Source organism: Catharus ustulatus, chromosome 13 (assembly GCF_009819885.2).
Source record: "Catharus ustulatus isolate bCatUst1 chromosome 13, bCatUst1.pri.v2, whole genome shotgun sequence".
NCBI classification, from domain to species: Eukaryota; Metazoa; Chordata; class Aves; order Passeriformes; family Turdidae; genus Catharus; species Catharus ustulatus.
In genome coordinates, this window is record NC_046233.1 from 20,873,136 (window position 1) to 20,895,568 (window position 22,433).

General features: G+C 47.1%; 3 protein-coding genes across 3 annotated transcripts in view; 2 read left to right on the plus strand and 1 right to left on the minus strand.

Annotated features, from left to right (window-relative positions):
• The first annotated feature begins 236 nt into the window (after positions 1–236).
• On the plus strand, positions 237–887 carry LOC117002606 (histone H1-like). Its single transcript, XM_033071893.1, has one exon. It carries the CDS (start codon positions 237–239, stop codon positions 885–887), a length of 651 nt encoding a protein of 216 aa, XP_032927784.1.
• A 67-nt stretch (positions 888–954) lies between these two features.
• LOC117002585 (histone H1-like) lies at positions 955–1,570 on the plus strand. Its single transcript, XM_033071867.1, is given in 3 exon segments — positions 955–998; positions 1,071–1,145; positions 1,147–1,570. Coding segments are annotated over 3 exon segments (543 nt in total).
• Positions 1,571–9,156: 7,586 nt separating this feature from the next.
• FBLN2 (fibulin 2) overlaps positions 9,157–22,433 on the minus strand; it is an 83,197-nt gene continuing 69,920 nt past the window's right edge. Inside the window, exons 9-17 of the mRNA XM_033071180.1 lie at positions 21,781–21,915; positions 20,539–20,676; positions 20,093–20,236; positions 16,428–16,556; positions 15,622–15,747; positions 14,918–15,034; positions 13,828–13,956; positions 11,552–11,675; positions 9,157–10,074 (exon numbers count right to left, since the gene is read on the minus strand). Of these exons, the coding sequence (XP_032927071.1) occupies positions 9,717–10,074; positions 11,552–11,675; positions 13,828–13,956; positions 14,918–15,034; positions 15,622–15,747; positions 16,428–16,556; positions 20,093–20,236; positions 20,539–20,676; positions 21,781–21,915 (1,400 nt within the window). The 3' untranslated portion in view covers positions 9,157–9,716. The remainder of the gene's footprint in view (positions 10,075–11,551; positions 11,676–13,827; positions 13,957–14,917; positions 15,035–15,621; positions 15,748–16,427; positions 16,557–20,092; positions 20,237–20,538; positions 20,677–21,780; positions 21,916–22,433) is intronic.

Genomic DNA, 22,433 nt, shown 5'->3' on the forward strand with positions numbered 1-22,433 from the left:
CAGAGCAGCCTCAGGAAGGGCCAAAGCCAAATCAGCTCTGCCCGAGGAAGTCCCACCATGGTTTTACTGCAGGAAGAAGGGAGGAGTGGGAGGCCTTCTGGCCAACTGTGACAGCACACAGCTGGACTATATGCATCATTAGAGAAGGAGGAGTTTGGCTACAGAGAGCCAAACACGCAAGAATGCAAGCAGGCAGCTCTAGTGGTTTCCCTGGGTCGTGGACAATGGTCAGCACAATGACGGAGGCTGCACTTGTTCCCACTCCCACTGTCCCTGTTCCCAGTGCCAAGGCTGCCGCCAAGAAGCAGGAGGAGGCAGTGAGTGTCTCCAAAGCCTGCAAGCCTGTGGGGCCCAGAGTCACAGAGCTGATCACCAACCCTGTGTCTGTCTCCAAGGTGCTCAAGAGGCTCTCCTTCACTGCACTGAAGAAGGTGCTGGCCGTGGGCCACTATGATGTGAAGAACATCAGACATATCAAGCTGGGGCTCAAGAAACTCGTCAGCAAGGGCACCCTGGTGCAGACCAAGGGCACTGGCACCTCCAGCTCTTTCAAGCTGAACAAGAACCTGGATGAGACAAAAGAAAAGGCAATGAAGAAAAAGTCAGCAGCCAAGCCCAAGAAGTCTGTGGCCAAGAAGCCCAAGAAAGTGGCGGTAGTGAAGAAGAGCCCCAAGAAGGTGAAGAAGCTGGCAGCCACAGCAGCCAGGAAAGCAGCCAAGAGTCACAAGAAAGCCAAAAAGGCAGGCAGCCCCAAAAAGGCAGGATACCCCAAGAAGGCAGCCAAGGGCTCGGCTAAAGCAAAAGTGGTGAAGCCCAAAGTAGGAAAGCCTAAGACAGCCAAACCCAAAGTGGCCAAGGCAAAGAAGGAAGTACCAAAAAAGAAGTAAGATGACTGAGAGAAATTGAGAATCTACTCATTTAAATAAACTCTGTCATCTTAAGTCATTTTTTGTCATGACAGTCCTCTCTGTTCTCAGTGCCAAGGCCACCGCCAAGAAGCAGAAGGAGGCAGTGAGTGGCTCCAAAGATCGTAAGCCATGGGGCCCAGAGTCACAAGGCTGATCACCAAGCCTTGCGTTTGCCTCCAAGGAGCGCAAGGGGCTCTCCTCTGCTGCGCTCAAGAAGGTGCTGACCATAGGCCACTATGAAGAACATCAGACATATCAAGCTGGGGCTCAAGAAACTTTTCAGCAAGGGTACCCTGGTGCAGACCAAGGGCACCGGTGCCTCCAGCTCTTTCAAGCTGAACAAGAACCTGGGTGAGATAAAAGAAAAGGCAATGAAGAAAAAGCCAGTGGCCAAGCCCAAGAAGCCTGTGGCCAAGAAGCCCAAGAAAGTGGTGGCAGTGAAGAAGAGCCCCAGGAGGGTGAAGAAGCCGGCAGGCGCAGCAGCCAAGCAAGCAGCCAAGAGTCACAAGAAAGCCAAAAAGGCAGGCAGCCCCAAAAAGGCAGGATACCCCAAGAAGGCAGCCAAGAGCCTGGCTAAGGCAAAAGTGTTGAAGCCCAAAGCGGGAAAGCCTAAGGCAGCCAAACCCAAAGCAGCCAAGGCGAAGAAAGCGGTGCCAAAATAGTGTTCTAAAAGTTCTATTCTAATTTTTTTTTCTTTTTTTCTTGTAGTTTTTAGTAGTAAAGTTTTCCTTTATACCCCTCCAAGCTTAAGCCTATTATACCTTCCTCCTAATCCTATCTCACAACAGAAAATGAATAAATATTTCTAGTGAGTACACTACAACACTAAACCCACCACACCAATCATAGCCATGGTTCCAATGCAGACTCTTTGAATAGGGCGTGTAAGAGCCGTGTAAACCATTGAACTCTCCCTGCTGCACAAACTAAGCGAGTTGTGCCATTCTCCATCTTCCACCATTGCAACAGTCAATGAGGCAGCTTTCATACCCAAACCATTTTGCAGCTTTCTGCCAGGGCAAGGTGGCCTTCCAGTGAGCATGGGTACAATTTACACCCCCAGAAATGCATTTATACACTGCTCAGGTGGTGCCTGGAGGCCTCAGCATCCATGGAAAGGAGGAACAGAGATCAGTTTGCAGTTCCTGGGCTGGCCTCTGTGCCAGCATTGCCACCACCTAAACACAGGGGACGGGTCCTAGACAAATACATGACACCTGCACTCCCAGGAGAGATGCCAAGCCTCCTGCCAGGCACAGATGGGCAGGAACTGCTGCATGGGGCAGCCCAGCCTTTGTCCCCTTGTCCCTGTGTGCTCACAGCCATGTGCCAAGAGATACGGGAACATGGGAAGAGGCTTCTGGTTGCAGGACAGCTGGTCGGTGTTTTGTGCTATCCTTGCTTTTGGGCTGCTGCTGAAGCTTGACGGCTGTTGGCTGTGGGCTTTGTCTCTTTGGTAGTTGTGTGGGGGACAACGGCTTCTAGGACATGGGTAATAGTTGCAGTTTGGTGCGTGCTTGCTACCTTTCACTGGAACTTGACTAGGTCCTGTGATGTTAGCTGCTTGGGGGCCTTTTTTGCCGTGTACTATATCAAGTTCCACGGTTTCTCTATCTCCTACGCTGTGGAGACATTTCCTGGGGTTATTCTTCTTGATAGCAGTCCAATGGACAAACACATCTTCCTTGGTATCATTTCGGGTGATGAATCCCTATTTGTTTTTCACATTGAGCCACTTCAATGTCCCCAAAACTTTCGTGGCAATGACCTTTTTACTTTTGCCAGTGAGTTTGTGTCCATGACCGTGTTGCTGGACGTGCTGGTGCTGGCAAGGCTGTCGCCGGCTGCGGCGCTGCTACTGCTGTGCTGGGTAGGGGGCGGCGGGCGTGGAGGGCTTCCCCCGCCTCCCTCTCCGGCGGCACAGGCGAGGGGGCACAACAGCTGGCATGCAGGCGACGCGGCGCTCTGGCGCTCACGGCGCCGCGGGCGCTGCTGCCGCGGGCGCTGCTGCCGATGCCGCGGCCGGCGGGGTGCGGCGGCGCGCTGCAGGTGCTATTGTGAGCTGCACGGGACCTCCGAGGCCATCCCGCTGCTCCCGGCTCCCGTTTCGCCGTTTGGCTTGGAGCCCTGGAGGCGGTGGGGTTGCCGAGGGCCGCCCCAGGGTGGGCCGGGCGGCAGAGGCAGGGCGGGCGCAGGTTCTCCGGCCGTGCCTGCGGAGAGCGGCGGCCCGCACCACGTCTCGCGGTGGCATGGGACCGAGGTGAGCGCGTTCGCTCCCTCGGATACAGTCTTCTCCGGTTTCGCAGAGCTCCCCAAGATCTGCCATTACAGCGCGTGGAGTTCCCTTCCCTTTGTATGTAGGTGACTGGTGCAGCTGTAATTTGCCAGCTGGGGCTGCGCCTCCGAGCCCACCGCCGGGTGGGACCGGCAGCAGAGCGCGGGCTGTGTCTGGGGGCAGGCTCCCAAACCGGAGGGAGCTGAGGCGGAAAGGGGCGGAAGTGTAGACCCCGTGCCTGCAGCCATGCAGTCTCCGCCATCTTGGGCAGCCATGTGGCCGCGGCCGTGCGGTGGGAGCCATCTTGCGCAGCAGCGGTAAGGGCGGGAAAACTTGGAGAAGAAAACTTTTCCTGAGATGGGGGAGGGGGTGTAGGCGCATGAAGAGGGGAACACGGAGGAGAGGTTTCTGAGTGCGGTTTAGCATTTGTTGAACATGCATCAGGACTCGAAACACATGAAGCAATCATATGAAGCAAATGACAACATTTCATCACTGGTAAGCCCTCTCCAATCTGCAGCTCTCTCCAAACTTCTTCAAAAAAAAAAAAATCATCGCTTAGAAATGTGCATTTACTTGTGCAAACATATGTTTTTGAAAGAAAATACAGGTACTTACATGGAGTAATCATGTTTTTAAACAGCTTTCATCATTACTTATGTCAGCATCTTCCAGATGTGATTCAAACAATGATAGGCGCACATGTCATTTCTGTTTCTGTTCTCTACCAAGGGGAGAATTAAGTTATGTTTGAAACTGTGCCTTCACTCAGCCCATCCACTTCAGTGGAGCTCTGCATCAACCAAGCTGTTGGGAACCTGTGGAAAACTCTTTTTCAAGAATATTGTTTTTTCCTCAGGAAGCATTACTTTCAAAGATTGGGTTTTTTGTTGTTTGTTCACTTTTGGAGCTACCTGAGTCAGCAGGAGGTGCGGGTGGCACCCAGCACAGCTGCAGGTTTGTGGCAGCTGAGAACAAACTCAGCCTCAGCCACCAGCACTATCTGGTTCTGCTGTGGTAAATCCTTTAAAGATGGGAACCAACACCACTGGGGTTTACTCACCCTCCAGGAGTTTGATGGTTTACTCAGGAATGGCAGTGCTCCACCTCAAGTGTCCTTTATCAAAGATTATCAGCTTTTTTTCCCATACTGAAGGCATTTCACATACATTTTCCTGCTGGCTATCAGTGCTGGGGAGGATCTGTCGCCATCTGTGGTGCATCTGGCTGCAACCAGAAACTCTGCAATCAGAGTGAGCCAAAATCCCTCCCTGGAGTGGAGCCCAGTTAGAGTCTGCTGCTGTCAGGAGCCCTCACTGACAGAGAAAGACATTTCCTCCCATTCCCTCAAGGCATATATGTCCCCTTTTTGGATGTATTTTCTTTACATTGGATCACCTAGTTTTACTAATACGTTTCACAACTCCTTTCTAGTAATGGTGACACAGAGGAGAGTTTAGTGTTCTGCACACTGGAACATTATTAGTGAATAAAATTAGATTTTACATCTTCCCCCTCCACCCTTCCCCAGAAAGGACAGCATTCCCCACTTGTTCTATTGGGGAAAGCTCTGACTCCTTCACATGGCCCTGTCCATAATCAGTGTTTCTCTTCAGAAACTAGGTATTTCCTTGAGAGAGTGAATACAGACTATTAGCAATGAACCAAATTTTGTGAACTGTGGAGGGCAATAAGCCCTCAGCACAGGAACCCCCTGTGCTCCTGTGGAGGAGTAAGGCCTCAGGGTTAAAAGGATCTAAAATACTCCCCAGAGATAGAGCTCCCAAATGAGTCCCCTTGTAGTTGGTGGTGAGAAGAGAGCTTCCCCCCTTGTGCTCAGTTTCTTCCTGTCGATAGCCTGTACCCCATTGGTATCTTTCCCTTCTTTTGGTTTCTGGGCCCACAGACTATTTGCTCTGTTGCTCTACTCCACCCCTGCCGTCCCCATATAAATCCCCATTTCTCCCTATTTCGGGGGAAGCTCTCATCCCTGGCACCCTTCACACAGTGGCCTCCTATAATAAAGGCTCTGCTCCCTGTGGAACGCTATACGAGGCTCCTGTCCGTTATCCCTGTGTTGTCTGGAGTGACTTCACAGGACAGCTAAATACCACTAGAGCTGAAGTCACCAGAGCTGAAATCACCAGATCTAGAAATCACTAGAGCTGAAATCACTAGAGCTGAAATCGCTTGCCAATAAGGGATGTGCTTGTGCCCCTTAGGATGTCCCTCTCCAGGAAGGTCATGGCACCCCGGGAAGAACACCACCGGACCCCCAGACCAGCAATGAACCCTGCACAGAATCAATTTCAATTTCCTTCTCACATATTCTGGGCTCACTAACCTGACCCAGAGTCACCTTTAAGCACAAGGCATCTCACCTGAGACCAATACTTCACCCTGAGTGAGCCTGGGGTTTATGTCTCTTGGGGCTGGCCTCAGTCTGAGATCAGAGACTCAGAATGATATCAGACACTGCTGCAGGCCAGCCCCAGCACCAGCAGTTCAGCCCTGCCATGCCATCACCACAGAACTTCCCATGTTCTGAGGAGCTCAAACATCCTGCTGTGCATTTATGCACTGAACACAATTCTTGGCTGCCACACAGGAACTCATTGATGTGCAAAGGCTGTGGTCCCACTCCTCCCGTCACAGTGTGTAGGGCAGGCACCACAATGGCATCCTCTTCCTCTCCAACCCCAGCTAAAAAGGGAAAATTCACTGCATATGTTGTCATTTTTAACCCCAAACTATCAGGAGCCCCAGCTTACGGGAAGAGAATGTGCACGAGAAAGAACTGTGCTTTAGAAGACAAAAGGCTCGAGTTTGTGACTTCAGCTTCACACCACTGAAACCAGATATAATTAAATCCTGCTTTTCAGTAGCCACTTCAAAATTAATGTTTCTGTGATGCAGAGAACACTGGATGTGTGAAGACACTTTGTATTTGACCTCAAAATCTATTTTTATTCCTGAATCCTAATTCTCCATGGCTGGAACTTTCTCTTCCCCCAGCATGGGTGGGAGCAGAGAAAAGACAAAGCCAAAAAAAGGCAAATGAATGGGAAAAACATCTCCCTAGGTGTGAGGCAGGTCTGCTGCAGAGGGACACAGAAGACAATGTGTGTGTGCCTCCCATGGCCAGGGTGTGCCAAAGGTCTCTGTGTGCCAGGAGCTGCCCAAGGGAACAGGGCTGGAGGGCGCTCAGCCCTTCCCTCGCTCTCCAAGATGCCCTCAGTTGACAGAGGCACTGGGACCTTTGCACAAGAAGCTCTCATGCTGTGAAGTTGAAGAGATACTGCTGAGTGGCCTTTATTACAGCTTTTTACCAAAAAATCTGTCTGAAATTTACCTCTGTCCTAATAACTGATTAAATAACTGTTACAGAGAAAAAACAGAGAATGAAAGTCTGGTTGGGGTATCTTGGAAGAAATGTAAAAATTGGGGCCCATTAACAGCTCCCTCCCCTGCACTTGGTTCCCCAGTGTGAGGGAAGGAGCAAGACCCAGGCTAAACTATCCAAAGCCTTTCCCTACACCAGGCTCACACAGGAATGCTGGCACACACAAAGAGATTGTCAACCATTCCTCCCTGCTCCAGAAAGGGAACAATTTAAAATACAAGTTAAAAACATCCCTCTTGCCCCTGTCCTGCTATTACAACTGTTATGTACATTCCAGTCCAAAGAAAACCTGATGCTTCTTTCTGGAATAGACCCACTCAAAATCCAGCAAACACGCAGAGAAACATTTCTTCTTTCCATCGGCTCATTTGGTCTTGCTCAGTCTCTGGGATCACTGATCTCCCAAAGAATACAACAGCAGTGCAGAGAGGTCAGATTTTATCAAGGCAGGAGCAAGTAGAGCTCAGTCAGGTCACAGCAAGGCCATTTCCATCCTGGGGAAAACACCAATAGTCTTGAGTTTTTACACTTACAGAACAGATGCCCCAAGGCAGCAGTAATTCTTTATGAGGTTTGCAGCTATTGTCTTCCTCCTGAGTTTATCAGCTTGCACAGCTCTTGTGTTGCTGTTTCTACTTCACCTCAACCAGGCAAGGGGTGGGGTGGCCACAAGGCAGCAAAGGGAATAAATTAAACCTACTTAAAAGAAAGCAAAAAGGAATACAGCCCAGGCCTGAACTCTTTCCACAAATAAAGTGGAAGGAGCATTCCTAGACGGAGCAGAGTGCAGTGCTGACTGCTCCTACTCCCCGTTGAACTGACAGGGACTGGAAAAAGATAAAATCCTCCTCTGGTTAATCTAGAAGCAGAAGAATGTGAAATTGCCTCCTGAAATCCTTCCCCTGGCTTTGACCAGTTGCACTGAGTAACCCTCTCCAACCTTTCCCAACCACAGATGAAGACAGCCTTCTTCCTAGCAGAGCATTTTCTTCCTAATAGTATGCAAAGCCTTCCTTAAAACTTTCTTCATCAATTACCTGTCCAGAAAATGAAAAGTCAGTGCTAAAAACTGCCAGATGCTTAATATGATTGACTGTGGCTGGTTTCAGTCAGCCAAAGGTCTCCCAGTAACAAATGACTTGTCCATTTGTTCTCTGACAAGAAGCAGTTGAGGCCCGGGTATCATTTGTGCTCAGTCAAATCCTAATGCTGATGGGAAACTTCTGGTTTTAGTGATTCCTGACGTGTTCCAGTGGGGCTTGGAGAAATGTGTCACCCCTGAATGTGTGCAGGATGGATCTGGAAGGCCTGGAGCTGTAAGATAAGAATTAACTGGAATGACAGCACAAATGTGTTTCTCAGTTGGCACTTCCCTGTTACACACTTACAAAACTGTTACCTATGGAAAACAAAAGATTGATGGAAGAAGATCTTTTACTAAATGGTTTTTATAGGAAAAAAATCAAAAGTTTGATGTATGCAAGCTCACAGATAGTCCTTGTTTTACAGCTGGGGAACATTAATAATTTTTCCCTGCTAATGGGATTTTGTGATCTGAGATACAAAAAGATTTGCCCTTTATTTTAAGGACATCCAAATTGAAGGAGTGACTTGAAGTGGTAGAGATTGGCCTGGGGACATACAGAACATTAACTCTCACCATGTAGGTGATGTTTACAAGATTTTGAGATGCAATTTTTACAACATAATTAAACTGTTGAATATGGCAGAAAAACATGTTAGATTTAATTTCCCCATTTCTTTCTGTCTACACATAGATCAAAATAAGATTGACTGTAGAAAAGAACAGGTTATTGTTTTGCCAAGAAAGATTGGATCAGATGATCCTTGAGGTCCCATCCAACCTGGGATTCTAGGATTATTAAACTGCAGAGAAATAAACATCCATATCTTATAGCTATGTTTTTCCTTTAAAACATTTTGCAGAATAATTACAGCTGGAACAAAGGAAGGTCAGAAAATTGCAACACTGGAGCTTTTTGGGGAAAGGGAAAAAAAAAACAGCCACAAAGAAGTTCTGATACTCATTTCTAAATTCTAATAAATATTTAGATTATATTATGCTTTGCCAGATCTGGCTCCAGCTCTGGACTTTGTCCAGGTCCCTGAAGAACCAGAGGAAATCAAGCTCAAAACTTTTTTTGTGCTCTTTCTAAATGGCAAAATACAACCCACCAATTTCACTGGCATTTTTCTCTGCATCATTTAGCAAAACTGCTGGAGGCATTTTCCTGAAGCAGAGAAGCAACTCCCCTTTTCGTCTATTTAAAATTGCAAGTTATTGCTCAGTGACATGCCCAAGCTTTAAAATAACAAGCAGTAATTATTATTTCATTATTTCTCGTGGACATTCCTTTAAGAGTTACAAAGCTTCAACTCTGCATTTACATATTATAGAACATAAATAGAGGAACACCAACACCTTTAAAGACAACTACTAAAAATGGCAATGTGAGCTTTTACCTTGGAGTGTAGCATTCTGGTAAGGCCTTGGTCTTGCAAATATTCAGCACATGAGCACTCCTACTAAAGCAAGACTCGTCCATAGGTTTTTTCACTGATGGAGTTTTCTTTTATTTATATATATATATTAAGGCAACATATTATGAAAGTTGGAAGGAGGAAAGTAACCCAGGAGCAGGAAGTGGGGTCACCATCAGTGTCCACGGATGGCCTTGGACTCAGCACTTCAGCAGAGACACCCCAGTGAGGCCAAGCCAGAACTTTGTGTCAGAAAGAGAAATAATTCCATGTTTTTTCCCAGTACTCCCACGTAAACACATGCCCTCTCTAGTGCAATACTCTGCAGAAGTGACTACACCTAAAAATCATTGCTAAGAGAAGGTTCCAGCATTTATCACAAGGTCTGTACTGCCTTTCTAACCCTTCCTTCATTTGTTGGCAGATGATGATGTACAGAATTGCATAAGAAAAAAGAACATAAACAGATAAAAATTAACTTAATTTACACAACCAATAAGAAAGTTTAAAGCAATGACAGAAAAATAATATAAAGGCTAGATACATGAAATGCCAGTTCAACAGTATTAAGCTTTGGTAGAACACTTAAAGAACATAGCACCAATAAAATCCAATGTCAGCACAGGCTTCAATAGGCATGAGCTGTGATGAAAATATAGATTTTGGCAAGAAAAGTGGTGTAGGTTCCCTGCCGCCAGAGTTTCATTTCCACGTCCAACAGGAAGTCTTTGGGCTCCTTGACCTGGCGCTGCAGGTAGACAATGCCTGTGTAGGAGTTGAGCCTGCGGGTGCTGAAGAAGCCCTCCTCATTGCCCTTTGTGATGGTGAGGACGATGTTGTCCCCGGCGTAGGCAGGCGAGGGCCCGATGCGGAAGATGTGGGCTGGCACCACAATGTTGGTCTGGAAGTTGAGCTGGTAGTAGGTGATGCGCACTGGGGTGTTCTGGCACTCCAGGTAGTTGAAGCAGTTGATGCGTTCACACCTCCTGGAAAAGAGCAGTGAGGCACCTTCAGTGGCCAGGGAGCAGCAGGGAAAAACATAATAACCTCGAGGGATTTCAAAGGATCAGACAGATGCCTCAGGGTTTTAGCTTTTCTGTTTTTCATTTATCTATAATTCTGCAGTTCTTTAGTGTACTCCATACTGTTTCCTCATTCTGGTCAGACACAACAATTACTCTCTAGGCCTGGGAATCAAGGATACCTCACTGCCTCAGGCCCCAAGAGATGGAAACAAAAGTGAGCTGGGGGGAGCAAACTTGGGGTAAATGACTTCATTACCTGACGCTGTAACTGGGAGATTGACCCCCAATATGCAAATGGACCAAATGTGCCAAAGTGTGAAAACCCATGACCCAGGGGTCCATTTCTGGGTGTAGTTCCTGGGGGGCTTTGTCTGCCCTAAATGTACCTGAAGGCCCTTCAGTAAATGTAACTGCTTTTATTCCCTAATTTTGTCTGGCTTCTACTTTTAGATAGTCCCAAAAGACACTAAGGACAAACCACAGTTTTGAAGCTCAGCATGTGATTAGCTTGTTCTGTCCTCCCAGTGCCCATGAACATTTGATTGCGTAACAGAACAGTGCAGCCTGAGGCAGAAAACATTTCTGAGTGTGTAACAGAGCAATGCAGCCTGAGGCAGAGAACATTTCTGAATGTGTAACAGAGCACAGGCGTGGGGAGCTGCACGGGGAAGCTCCACTAGAACAGCCAGAGCCAGGCTGAAACAGCACCGAACCGGGAAGGTGAGCCAGGGGTTCATCATTGACAGGACTGGGGCACTGCTCCAAGGAAATAAGAATGAGACCCCTTGAAAAAGTACCTAAAACACAGGAGTGGGAAACAAACTTCTCAACTGTCAAAACTGCTCAGTTTTGTAAGCAGGAAAAGTATGTTTTAAGCCATAAGCAAATAAATACGGGTTCCCAAAGCACTGGCAGCTACCGAAGCAGGAAATGGGTAGGGAGATTTTGGGGCTCCTGACTCCCAGCTGCTGAGGAGCTGGGGATGTGCCATTCCCAGAACCCTGTGGCCTGGCAAGCACAGTATCCTACTTCCCTTCAACACTCCCTGAGGAACTGCAATGTGAATATTAAACAGGGAGCCCCAAATCCACTGTAAAAGTGGAGCACTGAGCAGCCTGGCTGCTTCTGCTCTGATACAAACAGCACAGAAGATCTTACTTTAAAACTTAATTATAAAGGGAGCCATTTTAGAGCTGCAAGGAGAGCTGCAGGCTCTGATCTTTGCTGCTCTTGCAGCAGCTAGAGGGCAAACAGGGGCTCAAGGGCTTGGGAGAACAAAGGATAACCAGACACAAACTCTGTATGGGGAAGGTCTATGAGCTCCAGGTGCCAAAGCAGCTTCTCAGAGCTCTGAGACCCACACCCAGCCACAAACTAAGCGTCACATAACAACAGAGGCACTGGGCTGGCTCTGGTGATGCCCCAAGGCCATACTCACATGTCAGACACCTTTCTGTAGTTGGAAGGGCACTCGAAGGACAGGCAGCGGAAGCTGCCCTGGATGTTGTAGCAAGTCTCTGCAGCTGAACAGTTGTGGGTTCCTATTGCACACTCATCAATATCTAAGAAGAAACACAAGAAAAAGATGTTCTAAGTGCAAAAGTAAGAATTAATTCCAAGTATTTTTCAGGAATAAACAAATGCATGCTAAAAGCCAACAGGACCTTCTCACTGACTTTCTGAGACTAGAGATAACTGGGCTGTGCCAAAAGAATGCATCTGTGCATGAAGGTAGCTCTGGATTAAAACAGATCAAAATAAATCTGGAGTTAATGCAAGCAAATGCAAAGTGGTTGCTGCTGTCCTACAGGATCCAGGAGATGTGAGACACGGAACTTGGAACAACACTTCAGAACAAGGCACACAGTTTCAAAAACCTAAATATCTCCCCACAATAATGAGATGTAATTGCAGAAGACATAATAAAGAACATTTAAAGCTCAATGACACTTTATGGCCCAGAGCATAAACGTGGTTACCTAAATAACATACCCACAAGCCCAAGTCATGGGCCTGACTGCTGAAACCAGATGCAGGGACAAGGATCCAGCCTGAGTAGAAAGCATTGGCAGAGCCCTCGCAGTCACACTGTGTGCTCCCAAACGTCTAGACAATGCCGGAGGCTTTAAAATAAAATAAATTCTAACAGATGCGGCATGTGGACTGTGTAGGGCCCTGCAGTTCTGCCAGTTGTCACAGAGCAGAGACTCTTGAAGGGAAACCATAGCCTTCCACTCACTCCATTCCCCTGGGATGAGAATCGATCTCACACACCAAAGTGGCTGGTTTAAAAGTCTTGCAAAGAAAAGTATACAATAGGAAATAGGAGAGAATCAAAGTCAAGTAAATCCCTTGCTGATTCTCAGCAGTGCCCGTAGGTGAAAAGAAAATTTCTTCCATATTGCAATCATTGTCATGAAAGCACTCCCTGCACCACTTTGGCTGAGCTGCAAAATACCACAGGCAGTTTCTGCAAAAAAGATCCATATGTTGAGACACTACTCCATGAGATACAACTCATCTTTTGAAAAAAGGGTATAAGGAACAGTCCACCAGTAACTCTTCAGGACTGGTCAGGTGATGAACAACTGGAGCCAGATCTTTAGCTGGAGGAAACCAAGATCATCTCCCTTGCACTGAACAGAGCCAACACCAACCCAGCCTTCCTCCGACCACGTTTTCAAACCCCATTTATCTGCCCAGACTTGTAACTACAGACCCACAGAGCTCCAAACAAGGGGATGTATCCAGGGGAGTAACAGCTGCAGTTTTCTAAATGTGAATTTTACCTAAGAATTTAAGTGCATGTGGATATTACTGCAAGCATACTTAAAAACACATTTAAAAATATTTTTTAATGTTTTAAAAGGATTTTAATTGTCATTTAATCTGCTTCACTGCTCCACAATCACGATTAAGTATGCTCATGCTGCTCATGATTTACACAGAGCAAATTCACTGCCATTAGCATATAGAATTCAAGCACAGGAGATACAGAACCAAAGTTCCATGAAGAGTTCCTGAAAGAGCAAGAGCAGGAAATGCCTGGCAGTTGGTGTAAGGATTGCACGAATGTGCAGAGTACTAAAGGTAATCAGGTCCTCCATCAGGTTACACAGGCAGTGCATCCTTTGGAAAGGGGGGTTCAGCTCAGAACCACACAGCTGCACACCAGATGAAAACCACCAGACTCCCAGAAGACATCGTCACGATTCTGAAGAAAAGGGGTGTGTGAGAGGACGGTACTTGTCATTTCACTAATATTTATTAATGCCAGCAGGATTAAGCTTAGGTGTCACTGCTGGATAGCCAAGTTCCCATTACAGCTCCAACATTTAATCTCCTGGTTTTTTGGAGGAGAAAACTGTAACTCATAAAAGAAGCCACAGATTTCTACATCTGGCACCTCTAAAACCCCTGAGCACTGAGTGCTATGCCAAGGTGCACACACAGCTCACGTGAGTAATCAAGTGCCTCAGTTTGAAGGATGAAGTGGGCTCCGTGGGCTCAGTTAGCTCACACTGACAGCTGAGTTGCCACAGCACTTCCTTCTAGCACAGAAAAACTGACTTTGCAGATACCAACATCTGGCAACTTTGTCGAAGACTGCCTTTTAAACAGTGACTGACACAAAACACGGAGACTCGGCTGAGCAACTGCAGTGGCTGAGTTTGTTCCAAGGGTATTGATGCCCCAGCCCCCAGGTGCTGTCACCTCTGCAGGTCCTGCCATTGGCTGCCATGGTGTAGCCCTGCTCAGGACAGGCACACTGGTAGCTGCCAGGGACGTTGAGGCAGCGGAAGGTGCAAAGGATGCCGGCACTCTGCGTGCACTCATCAATATCTGTGGAAAGAACACAGTCAAACAAAGCAAAACAAAACAAAACAAAGCAAAACAAAATAGAGACCTGCAAAGGGAAGGCTGCAGGATGCCAGGAAACTCTCACCTGACACAATTATAATACATTGCTAAACATGAGGGCAACCATGGATGTCTGGCACTGCTCTGGTGCTTTCTGAAATGCTGAACACAAGCCTGCTCCCAGAAATACTGGCTGCGAGTAGTACACACTCATGGTAAGGAATAATGAGGGTGGGGCACATCTTGAAACACTCTCTCTTGGTGCCTCTGTAATTGACAGAATCATAGAATCACTGACTGGTTTAGGCTGGAAGGGAGCTTGAAGCTCATTCCAGCCCCTGCCATGGGCAGGAACACCTTCCATGAGACCAGGCTTTGAACACTCCAGGGATGTGGAATCTCTCTGGACAACCTGTGCCAGGTCCTCACTATCCTTTCATTAATGATTTTTTTCTAGGATTTCCTGCCAGGCTTCCCCGTGCTAGGAAGGGTGTTGGCTTCTTCACCATTCCTTAAACAGAGACTCTCCAGTGTGTCAGTCCTGGTAACTTCAGCTAAAAAGGTAAAACCCTTCCTTTCTCCATTATGATCCCTCTGCTCCTCATTCACCATGAGCAGCAGGCAAAGCAAACCTTCACCCAGCAGTGCAGGTGTTCATTGATGCAATACAGGAATATCTTCCCACCTCATTTCTTCAGCCTTAAGCTCTGTCCCCACAAAATCATAACAGATCAACCTCCCTGGCTGTGCAGTCCCAGAGGTGTGTTCCACCCACTGAACTGCACTGTCCAGGAGTTGGAGGGACCTTTTGCAGCCTCTGTGGCAGCTGTAATTCACAATCATCCTCAGGCATCACTTGCAGCATCAGGGGCTGCTGAGGGTCAGAGAGCTGTTCTGCAGAAGATAAACACACACACCCTGACCTGGTGAGGCAGCACCTTACCTTTACAGGAATGCCCATCTTCTGCCAGCTGGAAGCCTTGCCTGCAGTAGCACTGGTAGGAACCATAAACGTTGGCACACTCCTGGCTGCAGGGACTGTTATCACATTCATTTACATCTGCATCCAAAAACAAATGCACAGAGATGGCCACAGTGCTTCAGCACAGTTTCTTCCACCTTTCCTGCCCCTGAAAACCTCAGAGTGAGGAAGGACTAATTTGTCCCTATTTTTTCTGCTGCCTAGGCAGAATGCCAAGAAGCCTGAGCATGTCTGTTGCACCTGAATTTCATTTTTCCATACGCCAATGGAAACACACAAGCAGACATTTGTTTCAGACTTCATAGGTTTCACTTCACTAAAATATGTAATTGTTGCCCTAAAAATATCATGGCAATCTCAAAAATTTTCCACTCAATTCAAAACCTTTTTGTGTAAGTTTGGTCACTACCAAGTTTCAACTCTATCAAAATTTGAATGGTTTCCTGATTTTGTTCTGTTATCCTTTTCTGTCATCTGAAAGGAAAGCAGAAAGTACATGGGGAAAGGAATAAAGAGGAGAAACTTGACACTCATCTGAAAATTCCAGTGTCTGCAAATTTGAGCACACAAAGGTTACTGTCTTTATATTTCACCTCAACAACACCTTCTCTGAAGTCCCCTAATTCTCATAGCTATTCCTTCTGCATGTTGAAGGAGGCTGGTACCTTCGCAGTGCTTGCCATCGTAGGAGAGGCGGAAGCCAGAGGAGCACGTACAGTGGTAGGAGCCAGGGGTGTTCTCACAGGTGTGCTGGCACAGGCGCCCAGGGTAGTTCCAGCACTCGTTTATGTCTGCCAGCACAACAAGCAAACACACAATCAGCCGAGGGACATGAGCTAACAATGTGCAGAGGGTATTTCTGAAAGTATCAGAGATTGATTTGCAGAGTGTGAAGTGCTGCAGCCTGATACTGACTCCCAGCTCTAATTGGTGCATGGGAGGGACGAAAGACAAAGTCCTGTGCCATGGCTCTTGGGAGGAGAGTGGTAGAACCTTCAGACAGAGAAATGCCCACGGCAGCAGAAGCAAAACCCACAGGGATTTCCATCTCTGCAGATGGCTTCAGGTGATAACCTGCAGCTGAACCAGGTCAAGGGTGCCTGGTCTGGAACTGTAGCTGGAAGTGCCAGAGCTCTGGATGTGCTGCCCAGCCCAGGTCTGGAGGTGCTGCCTGGTCTGAAAGCCCAGCTCTGGAGGTGTTGCCTGGTCTGAAACCCCAGCTGGGAGGGCAGAGCTCTGGATGTGCTGCCCAGCCCAGGTCTGGAGGTGCTGCCTGGTCTGAAAGCCCAGCTCTGGAGGTGTTGCCTGGTCTGAAACCCCAGCTGGGAGTGCCAGAGCTCTGGACGTACTGCCCAGCCCAGCTCCTGAGCTGATGCCATCCTCTCCTGAGGCCCTGCATTGCAGAACTTGGACTGCCTCGGGGTGCAGGGCTTAGGCAGGGGAGCTCCCAGCCCTCCCGTGCCCCACCTACCGATGCAGCTTCGGCTGAAGGAGTCGTACTGATAGCCCATCTTGCAGTCACAGCGATAGCCCCCAGGCAGGTTGTGGCACAGCTGCCCCTCTCCACACCGGTGCACCCCAGTCTGGCACTCGTCCACATCTGCAGAGCCACACAGGGAAAGCTGCTTCAGTACAGTTTGCTTAAAACCAGCGTTTATAAAGAGACACAAAAAGGTCCATTGAATAGCAGGATTCGAAACTGGATAGGAGAAATATCACCAGCTTCTCCCTACATGCTCTTCTTAGAGGCAGTTGAGTCAAACTTGGGAAAAGCAGAGCATTACCTGCCAAGTGAAAATGGTAACTAGACTTGCAGTGGAGCTCTCCCAGTATATTCTGCATCTTGGTGTAAATACACTTTGATTCTGATCAAACCATGACATTTAAACCCCCCATTCTGATGTTCTGCCATTCCATGAGTCACACCAAGCCATTTAAAGCAAAACAAGAACCAGCCAAAAATTCTGCACATCCCTTCAATTAAAGCAACTATTTTCATCTGCACTTGCCCTCTCAGTCTGCTCCTGCTGTCTACCTTTTGCTCTTTCCTAATGTTGATCTTTTTTCTTTTCTCAATCAGCTCCCATTTTGATTCCCCATGGCCTCTCATCCAAAATCCAATACCAACAAATTAGTTGCTGCTCACTCACACACATCATTTCCAATCTCATTTAAACATCCTCAGAGGAAGATGAGAGTTTTCAATACAGGCTGATTTACAAGACTTGCAACATGACTAAATAGCTCATCAGCATCTAACAAATCCCTCTTACCATCTGTGACAAGAAGCATAAAAAAGTCTGATTAACCCTCACAATTGTATATTTCTTCAAGTATTCCAAGCTCTGCCACTTCCTAATCCAACAGACCCTGCTTTTTTCCTATTGTTCACATCTTCAACTACTTTTACAACCCAAATCCCTATTCATGTAAGTCATTAGGATAGATCTCTAAGGCTGGAAATGTGCCATACCGCCCTAAATTTGAGCACTAAATCATTTCAGAGGGTTCCTGGGCAGTTCTCCATCAAGCAACAGCCTCGGAGAGGCTGCACCCACACAATTCCGGCTGGACTGGGGTCAGGGATGGCAGGGAATGCCCCTCACCACACAGGAATTACTGACAGAACTGAGATTTCTTCTGGATCACTGAGTCCTTGTTTTCTTTTAATCAGAGATAGTACCAAGAGCAAGGAAGTCTCTAATGCAGGTAAGAATTTTGCAAAGTAGCAGCTTTATTTGTAATGAATTCATGTGTGCAACCGTTTCATTAGTTTGTCCGAAGTTCTGTATTCCATTGCATTCAGACTTTAATTAGTTCTAGGGCATTAAACCATCAGAACTGTGCCATATTTCACACTTACAGCAGTTTTCAGCTAAATCTAAGAGGCAGTTTTTAATAACTTATTGCTAAATCAGAAAATCTGAGCATTTTAAAGACAGATGAATTCTCTAAACAGAAGAGACGACCCTACAAGTGTCGTTCTGCTGAAGAAACACGTGCAGATGATGCTTTTACTACTGTGAATAAATCTGATTCAGGAATCTAATTAGCTATTGTAATGCCTCAAAGACACTAGTCTTTATCACAGAGAGAGGAAATTAGGACCATATGCTTTTCTTCTTTCTTCTCTGTGCTCTCTGCCTACTTAAAAAAAGCCATTAAAAAAAAAAAAAAACACAACACAGACCAGCATCACAGACAGAGTGCGCACAGCAAAGGCAGAGAAATCATCAATTAACATGAATTATGTTTTCCCAAAATCAAGCTAGAGAAGCCTCCTTATGCCTGTTCCTGAACAGCCTTGTCAGTGGTGCAGAGCAGAGACAGAGGGCCATCAGGAATCACAGTGCATTGTGTTATCTCACTGTGCTCTAGAGCAGAGATGCTGAAGGATTAATGGCAATTCCCTCCTCTCTCATGGATTTACACACACACAGTCACTTTTTTTTAGGAACAACTGGGGAGAAAAGCTGTGCCATCAATTTGAAATTTAAGAACATAACTTTCCCCAGCCATTAGAGAACCACAGAATCATTACAGCTGGAAAAGGCCTCCAAGATCACCAGCCCAGCTGTTGGTCCAGCACCACCACATTCACCACTAAGCCATGTTCCCAGCTGCCACACCTACACATTTTCTGACCACATCCAGGGATGGGGACTGCACCCCTGCCCTTGTTTGCAAGGGCATACAGATCAAAGCTACTGGCACTGCAGCCAGGACGGCTGTGCTGCTCAGGGCCAACTGAGGAAAATGGCATTCAGGGAGACTCTGGCATGGTGGGGACCCTAGAAACAACTTCAGGGTCACCACATTCCAGCTGGTGCAACCATAGTCACCTCGGGTGACCTGACTGAGAAAGGACTGATCAAAAGCAGCTGCAGAACTGTGTCTGCACAGAACTGAGAGAGACAGGACTTCTGGAGCTTCTTTTTGTAAGAACTGAAATATCCCAGGCTCTAACAGGACAGCAAAGCACACAGCACTGCTTTGCCCTGAACTTAGAAAACACACTATTTGGAAGCTTTCTCAATTTCCTCAGTTGCACACATGAACTGTTCCTTCAAAATCTGCTACTTCCAAATCTTCTCCACCTTTCCACTGGCCACACATGGTCTGGATAGTTCTGGGGGTAAAACCATCAGGGGAGGTAGAGGATAATGAGGAGCAAGAAGGTGAATGCAGAAATATCAGTGTAAATGGGGTCTAGCTGTACCACTGGTGTGCACAACAAGTTGCTAACCATGACCAATATAATGGCTCTCAACACAGTTCCCACCCCCTGCAGCACTACAAAGCACATTTTTTTAATTTGTCATCCTTCCTTTATTCTAGGAGGAAGTAGGTAAAAATCACTGGGGTATCACCACTAAGCAAACTGCTACTTTGTCATTTTTGTTTTGTTTCCCTGCTGTCATTTTAGGATTTCCTATCTTGTGTAACTCAGAACACGGGGAATTGGAGAACAGCCAGCCAGCCTTGCTTTGGGCACCAGGGACTGAGCCTCCAGCCCTCAGTGCCTCATGTGCTCCTTTACAAACAAATGCTAACAAGCGCTGAAATCTGCCATTCTGAGTCAGTAATGCCCTTAAGACATCGGAACAAATACAAATCAGGATCAAGCTTCGTGCCAGCTTAGATTTCATATACTCATTTTCCTCAGAATTCTTTTCACACAGTGAGAACTTATCCTAAACACCCTCACAAGTGGATATAATGGGGAACACTATGCACAGAACATCCCTAGCACCACTTGGTGCTACTCTTGTGAGCCCCCAAACCCGGCATTTCTTGTTTGCTGCAGATCACTTCACTCTAGCACCAGGGAGCTACTACAAAAATCACCAAGGCATTGTGGTCCTGACTGACAGGATGAGTTTAAAAAGCAACTAAAACACATTCTCTCCAGAGTGGAAGCCACTGAATCCCATCTGCAGCCAAAAGCAGTTGCTGAGCACACCAAGAGAAACTCCATAGAGCAGTAAGGATCCTGCAGCACAAACAAATCCCAGAGCTGCAGGGACAGAAAATTCCCACTCCTCAAACACATTTAGGAATCTGGAGGTAACCCCAAACATCTCTCTAGAAGTGAAACAGATTTTTGCCTTGAGAGAGGCCCCGCCCTGCCCTCACCGACACAGCGCGTGCCCTCCTCATTGGAGTGGTAGCCTCTGCTGCAGCTCAGCATGTTCCTCTGGCATGTGTAAGACCCCACCGTGTTGATGCAGTTGAATCCTGGCTTACAGGGCTCAGGGAGGGATGTGCATTCATTGATATCTGGTGAAGAAAATGAATAGGGCAGTGAAAGATGTGATTTAACCCTTCTGTCTGCTTTCTTCCAACTGTCACTTTTTTTTCTTCAATTTCTTGTGCTACAAAGCTAAGGCTGATGAAGGTCTGCTGTGGGGATGGCTCAAAATTCTACATGCAAGAATTCACATCTTTAAATGGCCAGAAGTGTTGACATTAAGTTCGCAGCAGGGTTTGAGGAAAAACTCCACATACAAGGGGTCAATGCCCAGCTCCTGAGAGGCCCAGGGGCTGCAGCACAGGGCACAAGCTGTGCTGCTCACACTTACCCACACAATTCCCCTCAGGGTCTTGCAGGAACCCATCCATGCAGCGCTGCTTGGACTCGCAGTAGAAGGACCCCTCTGTGTTCTGACAAACAAAGTTCACTTTGCAGCTGTGAGTTCCTCTCTCGCACTCGTCGATATCTATTCATCACACCAAAACACCACACTGGGATGAGTTCAGCTCTACCTTTTAGTAGCCTTCATGGCTAGCTAGCCTCCAGAAAGGAAATTAGGAGGCATTATTTCAACAGTAATGCATATTACCAATGGGAAATCTGAGAATTAAGTGTGTGTGCTCTTGGACATCACTTCAGGATTTGTCAGGTCCTGCAGCAAATTTGATTCAGGGCCCATACTGCCTCATTTTCAGCATCTCTTGCAATCCACAAATACCAAAATATCTGCAGTTTTTTATAGGCTACTGTAAAACAATTTGTAAGTATTATAATCCTCTATATAATCTAATTTCAAGACTAGAAAGTAAATTAGATCAGTAATAAATGTTAGAAATGCTCTAAAATCAGACAAGAGAACAAGACATTGAAAAAACAGCCTCTTCAAGTAAACCAAGCTTTATTTATGACAGCTGTCTATAACGGGAGATTTCTGAAAATTTCTATTTCATAACTTTATGTTCTATGTCAAAAGGTAAGCTCTTTCCTTAGGCATCTCCAGCTCTCAGGAAACCATAAAACTTGTAGGTGTAAATAACAATGAGTTTTGCCCTGAAGGCAGGGCCCGTGTGTCCCTTGCACTCTCCTGCGCTGCTGTGAGCACTGCTGTTCCCTTCTTTGTTAGACACCTCCAGAGACCAGGACAAGGGGGATGAAGAATAACTTCTGTGACCATTCCAAATGGTTAAATGTAAATGTAAATAAATACTGACAGAGTTTCTAACAAAGGAAGCATGGGGCTGTCGGCCCCATGATCATTCAGGCTGGGAATTTTTGCTGGAATAGCCAGCAAACAGCATCAGCTGAGCCAGGAAGAGGCACTAAGGGGGATTCTTCCATCAGGGAGGTGGCAAACCCTAATTCAGAAGGTTTCATCCATGTTCTAAGTAATTTATAGTTATCCTTGGAAAACATTTCAAATAAGCAAATGTGCCAGGAGTAGCCTGCAAAGCCCAACCCTTCTGTGGTGAGCAGCCTTTTATAGCTGCAACGCTGGTGTCACAGGGCAGCAATACCAAAATGCTTTGCAATCCCTTCCCTCTGTGTAGCAGCTGAAGAACACTTTCCTTACCCACACACTCCCCATCCTTCAGCTCGTGGCCAGGCTGGCAGCTCAGCTCCTGCAGGCAGCGGAAGGAGCCCATGGTGTTGACACAGTGCTCTCTCCTTTGGCAGGTGTGTCTCTCTGTCACACACTCGTTGATGTCTGTGAGAAAGAGGGAACAGATCAGTGCCAGGGTGCCAACGCACCTCCCTCTTCCTGCTCTTCTGGAAGGAGCAAAAAGGTCAAATGAAAGACTTTCAAATGAAAGACAGTCAATACAGGCTTTGTTACAGTGCTCTGATGAAGATGTTTGTAGCCCGGGGTCTTTAGTTAGCACAGAGTGACTGAAGAGACACAAATCACAGGGGGATTTCCTCCTCCTCCCCTCTTCTAAACACCACAGGGATGGTGCAGGCACTGGGGCCGGGGATGGACTGAGGAAAGGTGGGCTGGGCACAGGACTGATAGCCAGCCCAGTGGTGAAGGGATGGAATTCCTGGACAAGGGAAGAAGGGGATTAATGCCCATTGCTCCTCCCCAGACCTCCCCAGCCCAGTCCACTGCTGAGCCCTGCTGCCTCAGGCCAGGCTGACAGGGCTGCTGGGGTGGCACTGCTCCAGGGATGGCAGCTGAGGCTGCCCTGCTGAGCTGATCCTGTTGGTACCTATTCCCTAAGAAAT

Excerpts from the sequence above, each read along its gene's own strand:
- LOC117002606 (XM_033071893.1), top strand. The coding sequence starts at position 237 with ATGACGGAGGCTGCACTTGTTCCCACTCCCACTGTCCCTGTTCCCAGT.